Raw genomic sequence first — 17,737 nt, 5'->3', positions numbered from 1 at the left:
GTTCCCAAATCAAAGCTTAACAACAATTTGAACAAGCTGAGCATGATAAATATCTCTGCTCAGCTTGAGGGGGAGTGTTAAGAGTGTGAGGGCATTTTTGACCTTTTGTGGTTTTTGTATTTGGGTGCCTATTCAAGGGCACCTTTGTAATTTTCTTTGTAAAGAAGAAATGAAAAGTCTCTTGGTGTGAACAGTGCCACACCAAGCATTCTCGACACTTTTTTCAACATCTCTAAACTTTACAACTCTCCCTTAGTCAAAAAATCTGCTAGTTGCTTTTCTGATGCAATGCAAGGAAGGCACACCTCCCTTGAGGCCACTCTCTTCCGTATAAAGTGTCTATCTACTTTAAGCCATAACAACTCAGAAACCCCATGGGTCATAACCATTTACTTTGCTTCAGCTAAAGATCTAGCAACCAATGAATGCTTTTTACTTCTCTAGGAAACAATATTCCCAACTACCATAGCATAATAGCCTAATGTGGACCTCGTGTCATCTATTTTACCTGCCCAATCAACTTTTGTATATGCTTCTACCTTCATATGACCATGTTTAGCAAATAGTATGTTGTTCTCAGGAGATCCCTTAAGATAGCATAGCACCCTTTCTGCAATAGCCATATGTGTGTCTTTAGAGGCATGCATGAATTGGCTGATTACACTCATAACATATGAAATGTCTAGACAAGTTATACATAGGATTAAGGAATTTGATATCATTAACTTGTGTATCACTATCAGTAACAACAATATCATCCACATAAACAAGAAATGTGACCAGAGTATTTCTACTCTTAACAAAGAGGGTATGATTTGCTCAAGTCTAAGTGTATCAAAACTGAACAAGAGCAGTCATAAACCTGTAAAACCAAGCATGTGGAGATTGCTTCAAGCCATAAAATGACTTCTTCATTTTACACAACTTGCCTTGTATCTTCTTACCGTACATACTAGGGGGAAGAGACATATATACTTCTTCAGTGAGGTCACCATTCAAGAATGCATTCTTAACATCAAACTACCAAAGAGGCCAATCATAGCTCACTGCCACAGATAAAAGAACCCTCACAAAAGGCATTTTAGCAACTAGAAAGGTCTCTGTGTAATCTACCCCATACATCTAGGTATATCCCTTGGCAACAAGATGTGCCTTATACCTCTCAATCGACCCATCAGCATGATACTTGATAGTGTAAACCCACTTGCACTCAACATGTTTCTTCCATCTGGCAAGTCCACATTGTCCTAGGTATTATTTCTATAAAGAGATTTTATTTCAATCCTCATAGCATCCCTCCACTTTGGTTTGGCTAATGCTTTAGTCATTGACTTTGGAATGGGTTGAGAGGAAATGAACGCTAGAAAGGAATAGTAGGATGGGGACAACAAGCTGTAAGAAAGATGTTTGGAAATACAATGACCTGCACATTTCCTCTTACCCTTTCTCACAATAATGGGGAGGTCAAGGTCTAGAAAAGAGGGTGTTGGTGGTGGAGATGTTGGACCTATCCTCTCTTCAGTGATTGGAAGCACCTGAAAAGTCAACTAGAGATGTGGGAATAACCTGTGTATGCCTTAGTTTTTATCATTGGTACCACCTCTGGAGAATAGGATGTGTGATAAAAACAAGAGAACTAGCAGGAGGAAGAGAAGGAATGAGAGAGTTGGAAGGAGAGGAGCACTCTACAGAAGTGAAAGTAATTGTGGAGGGCTTAAAACAAGATTCAATAGGAACTGGCAGAGGAAGGGGTGAAGAAAACAGTTCAAGAGGACTCTCCCCCTCAGAAGGATGATTACAAAAAAGCTTGTTTGCATGTAGGTGGAACCCCCTGCCAAACATACAAACTTGTTTGCCTCTACCTTTGTTAGGTGGCTGAAGAAGAGGGGAAGATCATTATGGAGATGCACAAGGGTGGCTGTATGTTGAACAGCTTGGGAAGAAAGGAATCAAAGGATTTTTCTTAATAATGAAAGAAGTAGAGCTGTTCTTTTTGACATCATTACAATTAGAGTGATCCATTGGGTGAAGCCTTTGGATCTCTTTGAGGGGGTCCATGCAGATGATTTGGTGAGAAATTGGAAGTTGCTGACTCCATTCCTTTCAAGGTTGGCTTAAGTCCACGTTGGTCCCCATCTACACATGGTTTTATTAATCTGAAATAATGGCTGTGTTGGAAGGCCTCCAAAGGGCTAAAGAGTTGCACATTCATAAGCTTCTAATTGAAAGGGACTCAAAGTTCATTATTGAGTGGTTTCTAAAGGAAGAGGAAGTTGGGTGGTGGAACTATATTAACGAGAAAAGGAGTAAGTGGCTGTCTCAAGGAATGAATATTAATGTACAATGGGTGAAAAGGAATGCTAACTATATTAGGAAGTTACTGGTGGAGGGTGACTCTAGATTGACAATTATCTGTCTACAAAAGAAAGATGTTAGTTTGTGGAAATTCTTGAATGAAAAAAAAGAAAATTTACCAGCTTACTCAAGACATGCAAATTCAGTTTCAGTGGTCAAAGAGGAGTGCCAATTCTTTCGCAGACGTTTTAGCTAAACAAGGGGTGGGAAGAGCTTGTTTCTTTTGGGCTCTATTGTAGTGTGATATTTTACTTTTAGGGTGGGGTAAGAGTTTTTATTTTCCTCCTTCTTTATTAATAAAAGTTCCTGTTATTGATAAAAAAAGGAATGCTAACTCCTTTGTCGATACTTTAACAAAACAGGGGGTGAGGAGGGATCATTTGTTTTGGGCTGTTTTGTAATCCTATAATCATGTTTCCTTAGTGAGGGAGAGTTAAGAAGTTTATCTCTCCCTCTATCCTCTTTGTATATCTTTCTTTATTATTAATGAATCAATTTCTGTTATTCATAAAAAAAATGTGACATCCATGGAAACAAATTGGGTGCCACTAATGGGATCAAAACAACAATACCCTTTTTATGTGGAGGCATAATCAAGGAAGGTACACTTCTGAGCCTTGGGTTAGAACTTATGTCTCTTAGAACTAGTAATGTGATCATAGTAAGTGCAACCAAAGACATGCAGAGGAATGGAGAAAACATGAACACTAGGAAAGAGGACACCAAAAGGAGACATAAACCCTAAGACTCGAGAAGGCATATTGTACTGTTAATAAGATAGGTGGTTGTTAAAACTGCATTGCCCCAAAATTTCATAGGAACATGGGTAGCGAAAAGAATACTCCTTGCAACTTCTACAATATGTGTGTTTTTCCTCTCCACTACTCTATTTTGTTGTGGAGTACAGGCACAAAAACTCTGATGAACAACCCTGAATTTTTCGAAGTATGAGGGTAAGATCCCTCTTAAAAGTATTCCTTAGTATTGTTTGATTGGAATATTTTGAGTGAGTATATATTCATGGAACTGTTGCACAAGTTTAGGCACTTCAGCATGAGAACGCATAAGGTAGATCCAAGTATATTGTGACAAATCATCAACAAACATGATGAAATATTTATAGCCACCCATACAAGGTAAATGGTAAGGCCCCCACACATCAGAGTGAACAATATTAAAAGGAACAATAGATCTTTTATTGCTTGCGGACTTACAATTCTTTGAGAACTCACAAGACTCACAATGTAGACTTGACAAACTTATTCCTTTAAATAGACCTAGAAACAACAGACTCAATGAAGAAAAGGACAAATGACCAAAACGATAATGACATAAAATAATACGACTAGATGACTCTGAAACAAAAGTAGTTCTCTGAGGTTGTACTTGGCTCTACTTAGGCATGTCTAACAGATATATCCCATTCGTCTCATGGCCAATCACCTTTTGAGATTTCATGTCCTGAAAAAAAAACGTTTCGAAGGGAAAAAGGTCACACTACAACAATTTGGGGATTTAGTTAAATTACTAATTGAAAGCAAATTGGTATTAAGTTTAGGTACATGAAGAACATATGATATGGTTAGGGCATGTGAGGTTTTGATGTCTCCCTTTCCTATAATAGGGGCATGAAAGCCATTAGCAAGGGATATTTTGTCCTGCCAGAAAGGAGTTTGTTAGAGATGAATAAGTATAAAAAACTGGTCATATGATCAGAGGCACCATAGTCAACTATCCAAGAGATTTTACAATTACCAAAATAGTAGCATGATTTGCAGTGGCACAAATACCTGAGTGTGCATAAGTAGAGGAAGGAATAGTCTTTGAAGGAGTAGATGTTGTAGCAGTAGACTCCAAATGATTGGTTATTCGGCCATACTTCTCATACTCAGCCCTAGTGGCTGCAAGTGCTCTCCCACTGACATCTCAACACTCTGCCCTTGTTCACTTTGTGAGGTGGCTACATTTACATTTCCACATTTTCCACTGTTCCCATTCTTGAGCCTGGTAGGCATGTGGGTGCAACTTCTAACAGGTGTCTTTATTATGTTTAGGCTTCTTGTAGTACTCACAAACATCTTTCCTCTAGTGTTGACCTTTGGCTTCATCCCGACATTAGCATAGTGATCAACTTGCAGCTTTACAAATTGAATCTGTCTTATGCTGTCCTCGCTACTCACCACAGCATAAGCCTAAGACAAGGTCTCCTCATCCTTTGCCAAAACATTCTGCCTCACAATATCATACTCCAAGTTGAGTCTGGTGAGGAGCTCAAAAACCCAATTTCTCTCCACCAACTTCCTATGTATTTCAACATTCTCTGTACAACCCCAAAAAACGGTCTCCATCAAATCAATTTCCTGCCAAAGAGATTTCAGCATGGAGAAGTAGACAACCAAGGGCTTCTCCCCATGTCTTAAGTTATTCACATCATTCTTCAATTTGTAGGCCTGGGCAACATTCAACTATTGGGAATAGGTCTCCACGACACTGTCCCCCACTTCTTTTGTAGTTTCCACCCATAGGTAGTGTTGATATGTACCTGCATGGAGTTCACTAACCGTCCCACTACTGTAATTTTCCTGCATCCATCTGTCATAGGTAGGATCATCCTTTGCAGGTTTCTTCTTGCTCCCGTTAATGTAACCCTATTTGTCTCTACTACACACATTTATCTTAATTGATTGAGACTGGGCCAGATAATTGGTTCTATCCAACTTTACAGTGGTCACTACCTCTAACAGAGTCTCCATAGGCCCCCATGTCTAAACCCAGAATTTGTGGGACATTTGGTTTCTCCTCTAGTTTGCTCCATTGAGTGAACATATGTAAACAAAAATCAAATTAGGGCTTTCCTAAACTAGAATTGCTAACCCAAGCAAAAGTCTGCTCTTCAGCCACCCAAAACTAGAGTTTCACATGACCCGACAAAATGGGAGAAGAGGAGAAGGTGCAACTGCTCATACCAAAGGTTCTAGAACACTGTCCAACATAAATCGTCCTTAAAGAAAATAAAAAATCTTCCCTTTGATCCCCAAGCGCCAGCTTCAAAGTGTTTCTAGAACCCCTAACAAAGTTTCTCCAGTTATCTAGGGTTTTTGGGAAAAATCTCCAAGAACTTGCCTTGGGCTTCAACTAGGAATGAAAAATCTCTAAAAACCCTCCCAACTGGGCTACATAAGCTGCTAATTAATCAGCTGATCAGTTCTCCATACAAAACTAGAATTGCTAGCCCAAGCAAAAGCCTGCTCTTCAACCACCCAAAACTAGAGTTTCACAGGACCCGACAGAATGGAGAAGAGAAAGTGCAAACACTTGTACCAAAGGTTCCAAAACACTGTCCAACATAAATCAACCTTGAAGAAAAGAAAAAAATCTTCCCTTTGATCCCCAAGCGCCAGCTTCAAAGTGTCTCTAGAACCCATAACAAAGTTTCTCCAGTTATCTAGGGTTTTCGGGGAAAAACTCCAAGAACTTGCCTTGGGCTTCAACTAGGGATGAAAAATCTCTAAAATCCCTCCCAACTGGGCTAAATAAGCTGCTAATTAATCAGCCGAGTGAAGGTGAGAACCTGCTCTGATACCAAGTTACAGAACACATTGTAATAATTCAATAGAGAAAAAGAAAAGGAGAAAGGAAGAGAAGTTTCAGCAGAAGTTTATGGAAGAAGATGAGAGAAGAGAAGGGAAGAGAGAAGAGAAGAGTTTGATCCCTCTCTCCAGGCCCCAAAGATATGTTTATTTCTTCAATTGTAATCTGAGTACAATTCCATGAATACCCTTAACAGGGCAGCCAGTACTAGAGAAATAATAAAAAACAAAAACAGGCCCATAACTGAGGCCACTACTTAAAAGAACATAAGCATAAACATAACTTAAATAACATAAAGGAACTAATGATAGCTCTAAGCAAGTACGTGGTGGCAGCGGCGGTGGTGGCTGATTGTTACCAATTTCACAATAAGGAAGTTAGTATGGAATCCTCAACAATGAAGAAATCTGAATAAATGGGAGTTTGCTGTGCTAGTGCAGCTGCTGCAAAAACCTCACATTGTAAAACCAGACAGTAGAGGGATGAGAGGAGTCTGTGCATGGGAGAAATTAGGACAGTCTTCTGTTAAGTCTTTTAACAGGATGAAGGCACCAGCTCCTGAAGCCAAGTTCATCATCATCATAATTTTCATTATCGCCGTTGTCATCATCATCATCCGAGCCTTATCCCAATTATATGGGGTTGGCAACATGAATCCTGTTTCACCATTCTGTTCTGTTTAATGCTACATCCAATCTTAAATTATGGGCACTTAACAATTCTTACTTCTTTGATCTATGTCCTCTTTGGTCTATCCCCAGTCCTTCTAGCCCATTTGACTTGTAACAGATCACTTCTTCTTACAGGTGGTGTTGGTTGTCTTTTATGCTCCTTAAACCAAGTTCCCTAGCTCAAACATCTTGGTTGAAGCAGTTCCTTCAAAAGTAGTTTATTTTTGGGTGTGTGTGCTTTGTTGGGCAAAATTCTTACAAAGGACAACCTGGTGAGGGGGATGAATGGATGATGCTAGATGACCTAAACTGTGTGCTGTGTGTCTGAATCAGTTGATCGTCTACTATTATGAATTCTCTGATAATGTATAGTTGAGGGTGTTTGGGCTGTTTGCAGTAAGAATTTGTTTCTTAGCAGCCATCATGGACCTCATAAAAGGCTGGAACTTAAAGGGGCTACACAAAGCTGGTAAGGTGAAGTGACATGGAACACTATTCCTGCAACTGTATTTTGGAGTATCTGGGTGGAAAGGAATGCAAGGGTTTTTCATAGAAAGTAAATTCAGAGGAGATGATGGTAGAAAGGATAATAGAGTGGATGATTCTGTGGTTATCCAATCATAATCTGTTCAAAGGAAGGAGAATGCACTTTTTTATGACTGAGAATCTTTTATAAACAGTCAAGGAATGATGATACAGTAAATACTCTCCTTTTGATTAATACCATACTTTACCTTTTCAAAAAAAAAAAAAAAAACTACAATAATGGATGATAGCTATTATGCAGTGGTTTTGTGTATTCGACCTCAGGTAGTTGGGAAGTGATCTATACAAGTCGAATGGGCAAGAAGAGCTAGTGGCAGCCTGAAAAGGACATGGGTTGAAGTAGTGAGAAATGATTCAAGGGCTCACAATTTAACAATGGATATGGTACTGAACTGGATGGAGTGATGGAACAGGCTCTGTGTAGCTGACCCCATATTAGTTGGGACAAAGCTTAAATGATGATGACGATGAACCTTAGGTAGTTGGGACTTGGGAAAAGGAATTGATGATTATGGATATAGTACTCAAGTTATAGTGTTGCAGTGGATGGATAGGAATGCCATGTTCATTCCCTTGATAGTTCTCTACTTTTCTAATGGAACGTCATTGTATAATCGTATTGGTAGTTTTCCTTGTTGTAACTCAGATTCTTGTTCCTCCATGCATTATGTGGAATTGATGATATTACGTTTTATAGCACTCAACCTAGATATCTCATGCTAATTCAACCATTCAATCACCATCATCATCAATGCCTTATCCCAACTATATGGGGTGAGATACATGAATTCTGTTTTGCCAATTCATTCTATTAAGGCCATATCCACTGTTAAAATTATTAGTGCTTAAATCATTTGTTACCCCGAGCTTTTCTAGCCCCTTCAATGTGTAACAAATCACTTCTAATTGGCACAGTTGGTGGTCTTCTATGCACATGCCCAAACCATCATAGGGCTTTTTATGGCATGCAACTAATTGAAGCACAAATAGAAAATGCTTCATATGACTACCGAGATTGATTAAAATGATGCTATTGTTTCAGACTGGGTGCTTATAGAAAATACTGTGAAGAGCTTGACTATGGAAATCCCAAGCCACACAAGGGAGAGGGATTTCCATTCAGGCAGAGATCATAGAACTCCTAGAAGTGGGTTTTTAATTGAGACAAGGGAGAGTTGAGATTGAAGAAGACTCTCAGGTGGTCTACAGCATTTCTCAAGGGAGGTTGCATCCTTGGCTGTCTGGATGAAAAGCTTGTTCAAATTGGACCCTGAGGTTGCTAGCTCCCTTGATAATATTCTAGCTATACAGGAGGAGTTAGGAGGTCTTCTTTGTATTGGGAACAACTGTACCATGGTAATTTGTTTTCTACTTGTTTTTTGATAAGTAGCAGAAATATTTTATTTAAAATATTAATGTACATAAACATGTACAAGGTTCCAAAATAACCCACACGTTAGGCTAGAACAGTCTAACTATCCCCCATTTACTTACAAAGATGGTCCCAAGGCTGTTTCCTTACCTAATACAAACTTTGCCAACCTTCTGTACACTTCCTCCCTGTCTGTAATATGATGCACTGCAATATACTTTATTGGTGGCTTCTGATTGATTCTCTAATATTGAATTGCAAAAATGAGTTCAGTTTGGAAGTATTCTTTGTATTGATTTTTTCTATGTGGAGTCCTATTCTTAACCTAGATGTTCATTATCTACTGTAGAAATGCTGTTGTAACAGTATTAGTTATTGCATTCCATTCTAATAAGTCAGTTATGGCTAATGAGACATTTTGAATTGCAGTACCATGGCTTGTGGCAGCAAATCCTGTGAATTATGGTCGCCCATGTGAGTTATCATGCGTGGAAGCATTATCAGCAGCTTTAATGATATGGTATAGCTTTTGTTTATACTCCTCCTTTCAGCTTTTCGTAATAACTTTATAGTTCCTGATCCCAAAAATAAATAGATATATAAAATGAATTGCATTTATTTGTAGATTGTTACCATGATTGGAAATTCTGCTAGTTCTGCACCTAAGCCATATTGACATAACATGTCTTCATGGTTGCTTTTGGCCATCCCTCAAACTCTTTAACTTAGATTTCCCTTAGGCTGTGTTTGGTTTGAAAGAAAAGGTAGGGAAACCTGTACAAACCTTGTATAGGTTTCCCTACCTTTTCTTTCAAACCAAGCACAGCTTTATGGAAAGAAGATAAAGGGATATGAAGTTTTTCATAGTGATGTTGGGCCTACTGGCAGAATATCTGATCTGGCTTAGAGAAGATTCTAATTGTATTTTGTCTCAAGTTTATAGATTTACTTGTTAAACCTCTTGAACATGATTATGATGTTGGATAAAGATTATTTTCCAGCATTGTGACTTTCCTTTATGTTTTGTCAGTGGGGAAGAGGAAACAGCAAATCTATTGTTAGGAAAATTTAAGTGGGGTCATGCGTTTTTGTCTTTGAACAGGTATGATGTGCCTACTTTTAATAAATGGAAATTATGATAGAATTATGCCATATTTGAAGTCTTAAATATGCTTAATTCATAGTTGTCAAGGTGATGCTTAGGCGGTAAGGCGTTCGTGGAGGGTAGTCTTGGATAATCGGAAATATATTTTTTTACATGGTGCTCTTGGATACTTTTTATATTTTTAACTTTTGAGATAATAATAATAATAAAATACACATTATTAAACTAAACTATTCAGTTTAAGTTAAAATACTAATTTCTTTTTACTATTATTTTCATTTGTTAGGGTTCAGTCAACATGTGTATTGCCTTGAACCCTTGAAGACTTCAAACCTTGAACTTATAAGCATGGAAGAACTCAACTTTATCCAATCAGGACACATTGATTGTTTTCATCATTATTCTTCTTCATTTTTTGATCAATATTCCCTTTCTTTTCTTTTCTTCTTTTCCAAAGAAAAAAGATAGAGGCTCAGCCCCTCTATTTTTCTGAAATGTCTTTTCTTTATTTTGTTCATGAGTATGTAGATTTTTTATGTTTCAAATGAAGCTTATACATTTTTTATGAAGATTATAGATTATTAATAGCGAAAGACGACTGTTGCTTGCTACAGAACCTAAGGAATTACCCTAAAATTCATGGTTTTCATTCAAAAAAATCACCCAAGCGACTAGGCAACAGTTAATTATGAAAGATGAGCTTTATTAACCAAACAAAAACAAAAACAAAAACATCACCTTGCCTTGCCTCAATGTCTTGAAAGCCATGCTTCTAGGGTCAACTGCCTTTGACAATCAAGAAATACAAAGATAGCTTAATATGTGGAACAATGAGCTTGCATGGTCAAAAAACTTTCTTTTGACCATAAAATAAAACACGATATGCTATCAACCAAATGAAAAATCAACTCACCCAGTGATTGCTTGCTTGGATGATTTGGTTTTGATATGTTTACATGATGACAACACTTGCAATCCTCTAAAACATAGACATGCTATTAATCAAACGAAAAACCAAATTATCTAGTGAGCGCATCCTCTTGTTGCTACCCCAAATGACCCATTGACAACCCGCAAACATATTAAAAAATAGGGATTGCCTCTAGGGTCTAATACTTTACTGTGACAATATAGAAATACCAAGGTAGCCTAACATGTTAAACGATATGTTCACATGACTAACACTTTTATGCGACCCTCCAGTGAAACACAAGCATGCTACTAATCAAATGAAAAACCAAACCATTGAATGAGTGCATGTCTAGGTCATTTGGTTTCAATGAGTTCACATGGTTACAACACTTTCTTGCAACCTTGCAATAAAACATACACATCCTAACAATCAAATGAAAAATCAAATTACCCAATGTGTGCCTACCCATTTCATACCCCAAATGATACAAAAATAACACACTAATGTATGAGAAAATAGAGAGTACCTCTAAGGTCTACCACATAGTTGTCAAGGCGATGCCTAGGCAACAAGGCATCCTTGGAGGCTCGCCTCGCCTAGTCGCCAAGAAGTTTTGTGCACTATGTTAATACTTTTATATTTTTAATTTTTTGACATTATAATTATAAAATAGGCATTATTAAACTCAAATACTCATTTTATGTGTTTATGTACTAATTTCTTTTTATTATTTTCTTATTTGTTAGGGTTTAATCAACACAAACATTGCTCATTGCTGTATTGAATCCATGGTTCAAAGTATCGATACACCTCTGCCGATACACAGAGGTGTATTGGGGCGCCAAAGATACAATACAATACACCCGATACTGGGCGTATCATATCAAAGTTTTGATCCTTGATTGAATCCTCAAAGATTTCAGAACCTGAACCACTAAGCAAGGGAAGAACTTAAAATTTTGTCTAATCAACACATTTTCTTCTTCTTCCACCTTTTTCTTTTCTTCTTTTCCTATAACAAAAGTAAGGGGGTTCAGCCCCTATATTTTTTGAATTTTCTTTCCTTTGTTCCTTTTCTTCTCATAAAGTGTTGATTTTCTAAACTTAAAACATGAAATTTATACTTCTCTTATGAAAATTATGGATAATTATTAAGGAAAGATGGTTGTGAACCTAGGGAACTACCCTAGGTTATATGGTTTTACACATAAAAAAATCCATCACCTAGGCGTCGCCTAGCCTCGCCCTGGTGCCTTCAAAACTATGGTCTACTACCTTACTATGATGTGTTCACATGGTACGAAACCTTTTTTGGGTGAAGACTGAATATTTTCAAAACCTTCTTAGTAACTGATTTTTTTAGAGCCTGGATCAAAATAGCATAGTCATTAAGAACAAAGGAAAGAATCAGGATGGATTGGAAACCCCCAGAAGGCAACAAAGTAAAACTAAATTTTGATGGAAGCTCTTCTGGAAACCCGGGTGTGGCTGGAATAGGGTGGGGGTTATTAGAAATTCAGAGAAGTGGATATTGGCTATCTTCTTAGGACCAATTGGCTTTGGAAATTCTTTGATGGCTGAACTGATGGCTTTATTGCAAGGCCTCAGATTAGCTAGGCAGTTGGGATTTAGGATGATTGAGGTGGAAGGAGATTCACAAGTAGTCATATCCTGAGCTAAATCCAATAGGAATATTCCTTGGTCCCTAAAGAATATTCTAAGGGTGGTGGAAACGATTGCAGAAGAAATAGTGGCTGAATTTAAATGGGTTAGTAGTGTAAATGGTTTAGTTGACACCTTAGCTAAACAAGGAACTACGAGACAAGGACTGTTTTGGGCATCCTTGTAATTTGGAATAGCAAAGTGAGCTAAAAAGTTGTACTTATCATTTCTTCTTTCCAAAGTTTAATAAAATCATTTTTCTACTGATAAATAAATAAATAAATAAAACACTAACATTCTATCAATCAAAAGAAAAACCAAATCACCACCCAGTGAGTGCATGCCTGGGTGATTTGATTTTGATGAGTTCATGTGGTTGCAACATTTTCTTGTGACCCCCCACTAAGATTTGGTTTCGATTAGCCACATGGTGAGTGCATGCTTGTTGTTGCTACCCCAAGTTGTACATGAACTACCTGCTATCATATGATGAAATAGAGACTACTTCTGGGATTCACTACCATACTAGATAGGGCTGCTCACAAAATAGTAGAAACCGATCAAACCACCAAACCGGCCTGACTCGACCTGATTTAGTCGGTTCTCAAAATAATTGTCATTTTTGGTTTGAAAAATAGTAGAATCTGACAGTTCGGTTCAGTTATGGGTTATTGTGTTATAAACCCAACAAAAGCCAATCCGATTGACTACTTTTTACATCTATATGTTGTATTAGTGGGACAGAGGAAAATGTAGCCTTGTTATTACTTTTTAATTTAGACTCTTTTTATTATTTGACTTATTTCATATTTAAAAATTGTCAGCTGCCCAACATTCTCTCTCTTCATTCTTTTCTCGCACTTTCAATTTCTCAATTTCCAATTTTAAAAAAATGAAAAAGACAAAACTCAAAACTCTAAGTCCTACTACCTAGGGTCTGACATCTTAGGCTTATAGGTGTCAGTTTTATCATATAAAATTCTAACAAGACAGTTTTCGTACTAAAGTGAAAAGTTTTACCTCTAGTGGGACCCATGTAATAACAAATTGAAGATTTGACATTTGACAGTAAAATACATAATGATACACTTTCTTTCAGTTAACCAATTAAACCGACCGAAAAAATTCAAAATTGGTTTAACGATTTTACATTTTTATGGGTCGGTTTTGGTTGACTAAATAATCAACCCGACAGTGCCAGTTCGGTTGAAAAAAGTAAGTGAAATTGAACCAAACCAACCCGTGTACAGCCCTAATACTAGAATATCAAAAAACCCAGACATGCTATAAGTCAAAGGATAAACCAAATCATCCCATGAGTACATCTTGGTGATTTAGCTTTGACGAGGTCACACCGTCATAACAATTTCTAGTGATCATCCAATAAAACACTAACTTTCTTGCTATCAATCAAATGAAAAACCAAATAACCTAGCAAAGATATGTTTGCTATTGCTACATCAAATGATACAAGAACAGCCCACTATCATATAAAATAGAGACTACCTCTAGGATATACTACCTAACCATAACAATCCGGTAACAACAAGGTATCTTGACATGTATAGTGACACCTAGGAGATAAGGCGCTTGTGGTTGTGGAGGGTCTCGCCTCACTTATTTTCCTAGATATTTTTTTTACATGGTGCTGTTGGATACTAGTTTTTTTTTTTATTATTTTTCTTATTTGCTAGGGTCCAATCGAGATGTATACTATACCTGAATTAATAAGCATGGAAGTATTCAAAATTTTGTCTGATCAACACATTGATTTTCTTCCTTTTCTTTCATCCTTATTTTCTTTTCTCCTTTTCCTAGGACAAAAATGGAGGCTCGATCCCTCTATTTTCTGAAAATTCTTTTCTTTCTTCCAATTTTTTTCATGAATATGTTGATTTTCTATGCCTTAAATGAAGTTTATACATTTTTTATGACAATTATGAATAATTAATAGTGAAAGATGGTTGCTGCTTGCTATGAAACCTAGGGAATTACCCTAGGATGTATGAATTTTATTCAAAAAATCCCATCGCCTAGGCAACTAGACGTCAAGGCACCCCCAGCACTGCTAACCTCACCTCGGCTCCTTGAAATCTATGGGTGTATTTTATCGAATGTCTATTAATACAATAAGTTCGGTCAGTTATGTTCAGCAAAGGTAGTGCGAATATAAATGGACTATGGCCCTATTGTAGAATGTCCCACCAGGAGATCTCCAAGGTAGAATATGATCCAGTATGGCTGGTTATAGGTAACTCCCCAATCTTTTTCATCTTTTGGATTCTCTATGGTATTTTCATGCTATGGAGTGCATAGATGAATATGTGTCATGTAATTGGATGGATATTATGGCAAAGGAGGTCTCCTAAATAGGATCCATCATGCGGTTGCCTCAATGCATGTATTATTGTCATTTGAATAAAGTTCTCTTATTCAATAAAATCTATGATTATTTAACTAGCTGGGACACTATATGCTGCATCAATTTTACCAATGCAGGCAACTATTGAAGGCATATTCTGAATGTGAAAACAGTGCTGACATTATTGCTGTCCAAAATGATTGGCTCTCTCAAAGTTCAAGAGTTCCAGATGCAAATGGTACACCTTTGTTGCAAACAAGCGCCTCCATTTTCTAATACTATAAATAACCTTAATTACTACTCGTAAAAGGAAAACTTAATTGCTTGCTTGTACTATTTTCAGAGATTCACTAGATTAATTCTTTTTTGGTAGGCTAGATTTTAAATTGGGGATTATAATCCCTCATTATGCATCATTTAAGCAGTCTGGAAAATATTGAAGTTGTCTTCCTATTCACTTGTGTTCTGGCAGGGACTAACTTGATACCTCCTAGTAAAGATGCCTGCTCTGATGAAGATTCTGAGGATGGACTCCCACCGCTGGAAGAGAATTTGAACCACTTGAGATTGGAGCAAAGTGAGGATGAAAGTGAGTGAAGAAAATTCAATTGCCTGTTACACTTGCAGGGTGAGGAGAAAATGAGAAAAGGGCCAATGGAACATGATTTTTTTTTTCTTCAGGTAAAACAAAGGGGCATGCAATTCTTTAGGTGAAAAGGCCCAAATGGTCTATTGAAATGTATTATTAGTTGATTTCTGAATGCTTGTGAAGGGTTTCTTTGCAAGTGAAAATGTAATTTTATATCAAATCTTTCCAAATTAACGAGCGTCTTAGCTCATGGGCTACAGAATACGTAATTGGTGTGTAATTGGTGTTTGGGTCCCCAGTATGCCTTGTATCCCTTATCTAGAACTAGAAGATTGAAACACGCAATAAACAGGTCTCACCTTGGAGATTAACTGGGTACATAATCACTGTAAAGCATATGGACAATTAGAAAAGTCCAGTACAAAACAATGCATTAATCACAATATTTGTGTTGATGCTTGTTTAGACTGTAGTCTTTTAACTGCAAAAAGGAGAAAAATCCTTAAAATAATGCAGAGGGATTCGTCCAACTCTTGTAGCCCTGGACCCGTTTGGAGGATTTTCACGCAGTGACCTTTTGCTTTGCAATGTGGGATCCACCTGAAAAGCCAAGCAACATAAGCAATGTTTGTAAAAAATTACTCCGACTCAAATTCTATTCGCTGTACAATCTAGATATCCTGAGCGAGCATTTGGGCCTCCACAGGAGTTGAAATTGTAGCAGAATTGAACATGTTGCGGAGATTTGCGCAACCGGAGTCTCAATAGTCAATACATATACGCTGCAATGATTTCTGCAAACAAAAGGCAGACCTGGGCATACCCTCTTATGAGTTGTGACTAGACAGTGATGAAAAACCATCAAGGTTTATCATATTGACTTCATAACCTGCACGCTACTCATTAAGAAGGATCCATCAATTCTAAGGCATTATTCCTATTAGTCCATGAACACCAAGCAACAATTGCAAACTAAGACACAAGCTGATTGGTCTCTGCTTTGCATTTGTTTCCTTTAGACAACCGACTCTCGGTCCGTTCATATCATCGTGGCTTTGAACGTGCAAACGCAGATTTGACCCAAACCAAGCTGCCTTTGCAAGGTCACAGTACAACAAGGTATGCTCTATTGATTCCTCATCTTGGTTGCATATGGGTCAATGCAGAGAGATTTTCTCTCTTTTCCAGAGATGTTTGTTGACAGCAACACTGCCATGCAACGCTATCCAAAAAATGACTAGATGTTGGGGGTGAGTTTCCATATTGTCTTCCACTCTCTACTATGAGAAGCTTGCCTAGAGTTATAACACCCAACCCTAGCTTCTTTTAGGTGATTTGCAAGGTGGTAAGCAGACTTTCTAGGCTGCTTACCAATCCTAGCAGATCAATCAATTTGGATTCTACAACTTGAGAGACCTGGGATCGGAGATAACACAGAGACCCAACTTACTGGTAATTGGTAAACACCATGATAGCGAGAAGGCTTCTTGGATTTTTTTTAGCTTCAAGAAAGTGGCCATTAGGATGGTATTTAGCTTGGACAATCCTTGCTTTGCAAGGAGGGCGATGTTAAAATTAATAGGGTCACAAAACCCTATACCCCTTTCACCCTTGCTTTACAAAGAGTGGACCACTTGATTTGATGCATTATCGCTCCATTCGCTTATTGATATCTCGCGGGGAGTAAGTTGGTCATCTGGGGTAATTGATCAATTTCTCCATTCGCTTTAGCACTGCAGTTTGTCCAGATAACTCATGGCCGGGAATTATTTGTTTGGGTTAACATGTTATCTGGATACCGAAAGAATAACTTTAAAATGAGTATTCCATCAAAAGGAACGTTGCAACTTCAATTAAGCAGTTGAGCAAAAGCCCTCGCAGAGAGACAGGCTAAGCTTTTCGCCTTTGTTGGTGAAGGACACATTTAGTTTTTTTTTTTAATATATAGAGGGGAGTCAAAATCACCGGCCTTTTTTATATATTGTGAAGGGCTACACAACAGGGTAACCCACCCCTCAATTCAGGTGCAGGCGGGATTCAAACCCAAATTTCAACTACAACTAACGGAAGACTTTACCAACCAACCGGTTCTGGTTGGCATCTTGCCAAAACCACCGGCCTGGTGATTATGATACTCCCATTTGATGCATGATTTGTTCATTTGAGTTTGGTTAACTTTGACAGACATGGGCTGCTTCAATTTGCAGGAGGCGTGTGCCTCGGTAGAATGTAAAATTATAATGGGGACAAACGCAAACCTATGTAATGGTCATGCTTTCAGTTCAGCCCCTTGTTGCATCGCCATTGCGATTCCAGAATGTTGATGCTTCGTGTAGAAGCAGCAAAAAGCTAAAAAAGTTGGGGTGATCACCAAAAATTCTGGTTAATCAAATTGATTGATTCAGTATTTTCGAAAAATGGAAGGTATTGATTTGGTTTCCATTAATCAATATAAAAATCTGATTGATAAAAAAAATTAGTTGACACTCAAATGACATTTGTATTTTTCAAATGCTACTTAATGATTGGTTAACAGATTGATTAGCAGTAAGTGCAGAATTGACATGTTCT

The 17,737-nt window shown here is 37.7% G+C and overlaps 1 protein-coding gene across 6 annotated transcripts in view; it reads left to right on the top strand.

The window, feature by feature from the left end:
* Nucleotides 1–15,430, top strand: part of LOC148851384 (RNase L inhibitor protein-like protein) — a 46,822-nt gene extending 31,392 nt beyond the window's left edge. For all 6 annotated transcript variants that reach the window (XM_088946661.1, XM_088946657.1, XM_088946658.1 and 3 more), the window contains 4 exons: nt 8,965–9,055; nt 9,566–9,637; nt 14,715–14,815; nt 15,050–15,430. In XM_088946661.1, coding sequence (XP_088802787.1) covers nt 8,965–9,055; nt 9,566–9,637; nt 14,715–14,815; nt 15,050–15,174 — 389 coding nt within the window. In that variant the 3' untranslated portion in view covers nt 15,175–15,430. The remainder of the gene's footprint in view (nt 1–8,964; nt 9,056–9,565; nt 9,638–14,714; nt 14,816–15,049) is intronic.
* Nucleotides 15,431–17,737: the final 2,307 nt, after the last annotated feature.

This window comes from Nelumbo lutea, chromosome 5, assembly GCF_056320005.1.
Source record: "Nelumbo lutea isolate HS-2025 chromosome 5, American lotus-T2T, whole genome shotgun sequence".
Classification (NCBI taxonomy): Eukaryota; Viridiplantae; Streptophyta; class Magnoliopsida; order Proteales; family Nelumbonaceae; genus Nelumbo; species Nelumbo lutea.
Note: the sequence above shows the minus strand (reverse complement) of the source record. Positions and strands in the feature narration are given on the sequence as shown.